Below are 8,246 nucleotides of genomic sequence, written 5' to 3'. Positions count from 1 at the left end.
GTCGACGACTCCTTCAGTTTGTTTAGTACCGGGGCGACCAGCGTTTAGACACCCGATGTTTTCACAATGCGGATCTAACTTCAACAACAGCTGGGCTTTTTAAAATTATTATTTTTTTAGCGTTTCCACGGCTAGTTACCAATCCATCCGATTAGTATTCACATCTATAAGGAAGTTTTAAACGGGAGGGGTGGGGGGGGGGTACCCACATATAATAAACCGTAACGTAATAGACGCTTAATTGCGATTTATTATGGAGGAGAAGAAGGAGAAGGAGGGCGAAGCGGAGATCCAGGAGCACGGTCCCGAACATTGGTTCTCCAAATGGGAGCGGCAGTGTTTGGCCGAAGCGGAGCGACAGGAGCCGAGCGACGACGAGTCGGAGCAAAGTCAGCAAAAACTATGGCATCTTTTCCAAAATTCAGCCACTGCGGTCGCACAGCTATACAAAGGTCCGGAATAATACTTCATTAACAACTAGTATTAGCTCATTAAGATAGCTTTTTTTTAAATGCTAAGTGTCAGCTATCAGATAGACTCGAGTGGCAAGGCAAACAAAGGACATTAAGGCGATCTAGTTTGCTGTTTTGTTTGGCAACCATTTTAGCCCCTACGTGTAGTCCTATTAGTTTTATATATTAGCTACATTTGTAACTAACATTGTCTAAGACAGATTGTCATTTTTAAACCCCCCTGCTGAGTTATCTAGTTGTCAGGTCCAGGAACAGTACTGTAGCTGTAGCTCGGGAACTAACTAAAGATATCATAGAAATACAACTATTAATATATTTTGACCTCTCTACATCGTTCAAGTGATTTGATTTGCATTACTTTGTTTAATCATTTCATTTTTGTTTTTATTAATGTCGAGTTTTGACAATTTTTTTTGTCTCGAGTTAACTTTGCAGTCTGACCGTAACGCAGAACAAAATGGCGAAGCGCAGGGAGGAGTTGTGTTGAAAATAACTATTTTATTATTATCATTATTATTAACCACCACCAAGCTGTTTCTGTTTTTGTCTGACCCTCGGTCCTCTTGGCACATTCACAACACTTGACCATTCACCTTGTCTGGTCAATCAATTTGAAAACGACGAGGTGAATTATTATAACGCTGATCAATGCGTTACTAGGACAAAATGGCGATTGGGTTATGACTAATGTTATTTATCCGACTTAGTGTATAGTTGTTATTCTACCAGTTTATCACAATATTGAGGGTGTATTCTACATCCACGTCTCTAGTGAAACAACCACTATGCCGTGATAACTAGATTAGTTTTGCCCGTTTTTTGGCCCAAGCCAGTGTTCAGCTAACTAGATAACTGTCGCCTGGTTTCTTTGCCTTAGGTTTGGTCTTAAGGCATATAAACACAGTGAAGTCAGACTGATGCAGCTCAGTCAGACAAAATGGCGTTGTTTAGCCAAGTTGAAGGGTCAAAGTAGAGAAAGTTGTCTATTCAAAGTTATACGGGCCTGGGGGAAAAAAAGTCGCAGTCTTGCCAGACGATGTCGTATGTTAGACACAAGCATGGAATTAATGGCATGTATTGGTTTTGTGAATGTCAAGTTGCTCCGGTTGTTAACATTTTCCTTTTTGTGTGTGTGTGTGTTTTCAGACAGAGTTTGTCAACAGCAGGGTCTGTCTCTCTGGGTTCCCTTCCAGAACGCAGCTACTGCCGTCACCAACCTATACAAAGGTAACTAAACGCTGAGTTTAACTTGTTTTATCGGGCGTTTTTGTCTTGTGGCTGTGTGACACACTGTTGAGTTGTCTGTGTTTTTACCAGGCTTCCCAGGCTTCCCTGGGGGGGACACTCGGATGAACGACCACACAGTCTACCACCCTAACTCCTCTCTTCCCTAGCCACACACCCATACTCCGTGCTGTAGCTAGACCACCAGGGTCCTGTTCACTGAGGAGGAAATGGAAGAGAACGTTCCGATGTGGGGAACCTGTCCAATAGAAAACGCTCGTTTTTGTTTTCCGTTGAAAGATGCTTTCTACGTTGTGTACTGTTAAATACAACCCTGTGTGTGTGTGTGTGTGAGGGGGGGGGGGGGGGGGGGGGGGGGGGGGGGTTCTATTGAGCTCAGTTTCAATGCTATTACTGCAGTAAGTCATTTTGGAAACGTCTTGGAGACTAATGCTACCTGCTATTACTCCAGTAAGTCATTATGGAAATGTCTTGGAGACTAATGCTACCTGCTATTAGCGTAGTAAGTCGTTATGGAAACGTCTTGGAGTCTAATGCTACCTGCTATTACTGCAGTAAGTCATTATGGAAACGTCTTGGAGTCTAATGCTACCTGCTATTAATTCACCTGCTATTAATTCTACCTGCTATTAGCGCAGTAAGTCATTATGGAAACGTCTTGGAGACTAATGCTACCTCCTAGTAGTGCAGTAAGTCATAATGTAAACGTCTTGGAGACTAATGCTACCAGCTATTAGTGCAGTAAGTCATTATGTAAAAGTCTTGGAGACTAATGCTACCTGCTAGTAGTGCAGTAAGTCATTAGGTAAAAGTCTTGGAGACTAATTCTACCTGTTACTAATTCTACCTGTTACTAATTCTACCTGCTATTACCACAGTAAATCATTATGTAAATATCTTGGAGACTAATTCTACCTGTTATTAAATCTACCTGCTATTAATTCTACCTGCTATTACCACAGTAAGTCTTGGAGACTAATTCTACCTGTTATTAAATCTACCTGCCATTACCACAGTAAGTCTTGGAGACTAATTCTACCTGTTATTAATTCTACCTGCTATTAATTCTACCTGCTATTACCACAGTAAGTCTTGGAGACCAATTCTACCTGTTATTAATTCTACCTGCTATTAATTCTACCTGCTATTACCACAGTAAGTCTTGGAGACTAATTCTACCTGCTATTAATTCTACCTGCTATTAATTCTACCTGTTATTACCACAGTAAGTCTTGGAGACTAATTCTACCTGCTATTAATTCTACCTGCTATTAATTCTACCTGTTATTACCACAGTAAGTCTTGGAGACTAATTCTACCTGCTATTACCACAGTAAGTCTTGGAGACTAATTCTACCTGTAATGTAAATGTGGTAAATGACTGGATTTATCTCTTCTGTGTTGCTGCTTGTCTGCTATGGACACTGCTACTGACTGACTGGTCTGCTATGGACACTGCTACTGACTGACTGGTCTGCTATGGACACTGCTACTGACTGACTGGTCTGCTATGGACACTGCTACTGACTGACTGGTCTGCTATGGACACTGCTACTGACTGACTGGTCTGCTATGGACACTGCTACTGACTGACTGGTCTGCTATGGACACTGCTACTGACTGACTGGTCTGCTATGGACACTGCTACTGACTGACTGGTCTGCTATGGACACTGCTACTGACTGACTGGTCTGCTATGGACACTGCTACTGACTGACTGGTCTGCTATGGACACTGTTACTGACTGACTGGTCTGCTATGGACACTGCTACTGACTGACTGGTCTGCTATGGACACTGCTACTGACTGACTGGTCTGCTATGGACACTGCTACTGACTGACTGGTCTGCTATGGACACTGCTACTGACTGACTGGTCTGCTATGGACACTGCTACTGACTGACTGGTCTGCTATGGACACTGCTACTGACTGACTGGTCTGCTATGGACACTGCTACTGACTGACTGGTCTGCTATGGACACTGCTACTGACTGGTCTGCTATGGACACTGCTACTGACTGACTGGTCTGCTATGGACACTGCTACTGACTGACTGGTCTGCTATGGACACTGCTACTGACTGACTGACTGGTCTGCTATGGACACTGCTACTGACTGACTGACTGGTCTGCTATGGACACTGCTACTGACTGACTGACTGGTCTGCTATGGACACTGCTACTGACTGACTGACTGGTCTGCTATGGACACTGCTACTGACTGACTGACTGGTCTGCTATGGACACTGCTACTGACTGACTGACTGGTCTGCTATGGACACTGCTACTGACTGACTGACTGGTCTGCTATGGACACTGCTACTGACTGACTGACTGGTCTGCTATGGACACTGCTACTGACTGACTGACTGGTCTGCTATGGACACTGCTACTGACTGACTGACTGGTCTGCTATGGACACTGCTACTGACTGACTGGTCTGCTATGGACACTGCTACTGACTGACAGGTCTGCTATGGACACTGCTTCTGACTGACTGGTCTGCTATGGACACTGCTACTGACTGACTGGTCTGCTATGGACACTGCTACTGACTGACTGGTAAACTGGTGAAACCTGCCCCCCCCAATCCAACCTCTCACCCCCCCCTCACAGAGTCACTAGAGTCCCACCAGCGGAGCTATGAGTTGGGGGTCCAGTGGGCCTACCAGCGTCGTAACAAAGACATGAAACCTGCCCCCCCCCCCCCAATCCAACCTCTCACCCTCTCTCTCTCTCTCTCCCCCCCCAATCCAACCTCTCACCCTCTCTCTCCCCCCCCCCCCCCCCCACAGAGTCACTAGAGTCCCACCAGCGGAGCTATGAGTTGGGGGTCCAGCGGGCCTACCAGCGTTGTAACAAAGACATGAAACCTGCCCCCCACCCCAATCCAACCTCTCTCCCTCTCTCCCCCCCCTCACAGAGTCACTAGAGTCCCACCAGCGGAGCTATGAGTTGGGGGTCCAGCAGGCCTACCAGCGTCGTAATAAAGACATGAAACCTGCCCCCCCCCCCAAATCCAACCTCTCACCCTCTCTCTCCCTCCCCCCCCCCCCCCCTCACAGAGTCACTAGAGTCCCACCAGCGGAGCTATGAGTTGGGGGTCCAGCGGGCCTACCAGCGTCGTAACAAAGACGTGAAACCTGCCCCCCCCCCCCAATCCAACCTCTCACCCTCTCTCTCCCTCTCTCTCCCCCCTCACAGAGTCACTAGAGTCCCACCAGCGGAGCTATGAGTTGGGGGTCCAGCGGGCCTACCAGCGTCGTAACAAAGACGTGCTGGCCTGGGTGAAGAAGAGGAGGAGAAACATCAGGAGGGAGGACCTCATCAGCTTTTTGTGTGGCAAGGCCCCGCCCCCACGCAACCCCCGTCGCGACGCACAGACACCCAAACACGGCCACGCCCTCTCTGTGATGTCACCCGGCAGGCCGCCGTCCACGGAGAGCGGGTCGTCTGTCGAGGCTGACCTGCAGCCCTTCAGAGAGGCCATCGCACTGCACGGTGAGACAGACACACACACTGCACGGTGAGACAGACACACACACTGCACAGTGAGACAGACACACACACACACTGCACGGTGAGACAGACACACACACACACTGCACGGTGAGACAGACACACACACTGCACGGTGAGACAGACACACACACTGCACAGTGAGACAGACACACACACTGCACAGTGAGACAGACGCACACTGCACGGTGAGACAGACGCACACGCACACTGCACGGTGAGACAGACACACACGCACACTGCACAGTTAGGCGGCTGAACCTCTGCAGTAGTCAGGAACAGGCCCTTTCGAGGCCTCTCTCAACTCCTCCCACCACAGTCCATATCGTTCATGGAACCAGGGCTGTATTGATGCATCATTCAAACGACTGCATAGCTAGCTAGCTACCTAGCCAAACACTGACTGACTGGCCATTAGCCCAGCTAGCTACCTAGCCAAACACTGACTGACTGGCCATTAGCCCAGCTAGCTACCTAGCCAAACACTGACTGACTGGCCATTAGCCCAGCTAGCTACCTAGCCAAACACTGACTGACTGGACATTAGTCCAGCTAGCTACCTAGCCAAACACTGACTGACTGGCCATTAGTCCAGCTAGCTACCTAGCCAAACACTGACTGACTGGCCATTAGCCCAGCTAGCTACCTAGCCAAACACTGACTGACTGGCCATTAGTCCAGCTAGCTACCTAGCCAAACACTGACTGACTGGCCATTAGCCCAGCTAGCTACCTAGCCAAACACTGACTGACTGGCCATTAGCCCAGCTAGCTACCTAGTCAAACACTGACTGACTGGCCATTAGCCCAGCTAGCTACCTAGCCAAACACTGACTGACTGGCCATTAGTCCAGCTAGCTGCCTAGCCAAACACTGACTGACTGGCCATTAGCCCAGCTAGCTACCTAGCCAAACACTGACTGACTGGCCATTAGCCCAGCTAGCTACCTAGCCAAACACTGACTGACTGGCCATTAGCCCAGCTAGCTACCTAGCCAAACACTGACTGACTGGCCATTAGTCCAGCTAGCTAGCTACCTAGCCAAACACTGACTGACTGGCCATTAGTCCAGCTAGCTAGCTAGCCAAACACTGACTGACTGGCCATTAGCCCAGCTAGCTACCTAGCCAAACACTGACTGACTGGCCATTAGTCCAGCTAGCTACCTAGCCAAACACTGACTGACTGGCCATTAGTCCAGCTAGCTACCTAGCCAAACACTGACTGACTGGCCATTAGTCCAGCTAGCTAGCTACCTAGCCAAACACTGACTGACTGGCCATTAGCCCAGCTAGCTACCTAGCCAAACACTGACTGACTGGCCATTAGCCCAGCTAGCTACCTAGCCAAACACTGACTGACTGGCCATTAGCCCAGCTAGCTACCTAGCCAAACACTGACTGACTGGCCATTAGCCCAGCTAGCTACCTAGCCAAACACTGACTGACTGGCCATTAGCCCAGCTAGCTACCTAGCCAAACACTGACTGACTGGCCATTAGTCCAGCTAGCTACCTAGCCAAACACTGACTGACTGGCCATTAGTCCAGCTAGCTACCTAGCCAAACACTGACTGACTGGCCATTAGCCCAGCTAGCTACCTAGCCAAACACTGACTGACTGGCCATTAGCCCAGCTAGCTAGCTACCTAGCCAAACACTGACTGACTGGCCATTAGCCCAGCTAGCTACCTAGCCAACCACTGACTAACTGGCCATTAGCCCAGCTAGCTAGCTACCTAGCCAAACACTGACTGACTGGCCATTAGCCCAGCTAGCTAGCTACCTAGCCAAACACTGACTGACTGGCCATTAGCCCAGCTAGCTACCTAGCCAACCACTGACTAACTGGCCATTAGCCCAGCTAGCTAGCTACCTAGCCAAACACTGACTGACTGGCCATTAGTCCAGCTAGCTACCTAGCCAAACACTGACTGACTGGCCATTAGCCCAGCTAGCTACCTAGCCAACCACTGACTAACTGGCCATGTGAGTGTCTCTGTCACACCTGTATACTAATATTATTAATACTGTTGTAATCCCCCTCCAGGCCTGAGTGGGGCGATGGCCAGTATATCCGTTCGTTCCGGTGCCCCTGGCTCTCCGACACACCTGACACGCGACAGCCCCGTCACTCCGCAGCCGGGACGTAACCGTAGGAACGGTCTCCACGACGTCGACCTGAACACCTTCATCGCCGAGGAGATGGCGCTCCATTTGGAGAACGCCGCGGCAACCGCTGCAGCCAATAGGAAGAGGGCGTCTGCCCAGTGCAGTGACGTCATCACAGACTCGCCCACCCACAAACGCAACCGGATGCTCTGAGTGTCCCCGGATATCACACACACACACATCAACGACGCACACACACACACATACGCTCAAGGCACGTTTCACACACACACACACAAATTACACACGCCACGCACACTAGATATTTCTACTTTGCTGTCGCGGCCCGAGCTGATTGGATGATGACTCGTCCACCAGGCCGGCCAATCAAACCCTCCCAACCTGGCACCTCCCCCTCTGTTGCTTTAAAAAAAAAAGAGAGAGAGAAATGTAAATGATTAAAAAGCCACTTATCCCCTCCTCCTCTGTCATCTCTCCTTCCTGTGTTCCCTCCTTTCCTCATGGTTGGCATGACAACGACTTGGAATGATAGCACAAACGGACTGGTAGCTCACCAGCAGCCTGTCTAGACCACTGGGATGAAACTGTGTTGGCCATGTGTGGTGGGACAGACCTGCCCCCCCCCCCCCCCCCCCCCCCCCTGTTACTAGAGGTGTGTTGGGGTCCTGAGGCATGGAAGCCTTCCTGTATAGTAGCCCCTCACCTCTCAAGCGACTGTGGCTCTAGTCTCCCTCCTCTCGATGCGTGTGTGTTGGACAGAACTGCCACTAAGTGTGTGTGACTTGTCTTTGCCTTTTGAGGAAGCTGCTATCTCTGGCACAGCGGGAAGTTCTGGGGTGTGTGTCTGCCAGCACGTGTGTGTGTGTGTGGCTGTGTGT

General features: G+C 49.6%; 1 protein-coding gene across 1 annotated transcript; it reads left to right on the top strand.

The window, feature by feature from the left end:
• Positions 1–7,962, top strand: LOC139394488 (HUWE1-associated protein modifying stress responses-like). Its single transcript, XM_071142564.1, has 4 exons — positions 1–452; positions 1,620–1,700; positions 4,923–5,219; positions 7,286–7,962. Exons 1-4 carry the CDS (start codon positions 254–256, stop codon positions 7,558–7,560), a joined length of 852 nt encoding a protein of 283 aa, XP_070998665.1. The 5' UTR covers positions 1–253; the 3' UTR covers positions 7,561–7,962.
• The last annotated feature ends 284 nt before the right edge of the window (positions 7,963–8,246 follow it).

The sequence above is a fragment of the Oncorhynchus clarkii genome, unplaced genomic scaffold, assembly GCF_045791955.1.
Source record: "Oncorhynchus clarkii lewisi isolate Uvic-CL-2024 unplaced genomic scaffold, UVic_Ocla_1.0 unplaced_contig_468_pilon_pilon, whole genome shotgun sequence".
Lineage (NCBI taxonomy): Eukaryota > Metazoa > Chordata > Actinopteri > Salmoniformes > Salmonidae > Oncorhynchus > Oncorhynchus clarkii.
This window is presented reverse-complemented; position numbering and strand designations above follow the sequence as displayed.

What these genes read in the sequence shown, in the direction of transcription:
- LOC139394488 (XM_071142564.1), top strand. Translation starts at nt 254, where the DNA reads ATGGAGGAGAAGAAGGAGAAGGAGGGCGAAGCGGAGATCCAGGAGCAC. An exon ending in CGTCACCAACCTATACAAAG is followed by an intron (nt 1,701 to 4,922) that starts GTAACTAAACGC and finishes CCCCCCTCACAG; the next exon opens with AGTCACTAGAGTCCCACCAG. An exon ending in AGAGGCCATCGCACTGCACG is followed by an intron (nt 5,220 to 7,285) that starts GTGAGACAGACA and finishes ATCCCCCTCCAG; the next exon opens with GCCTGAGTGGGGCGATGGCC.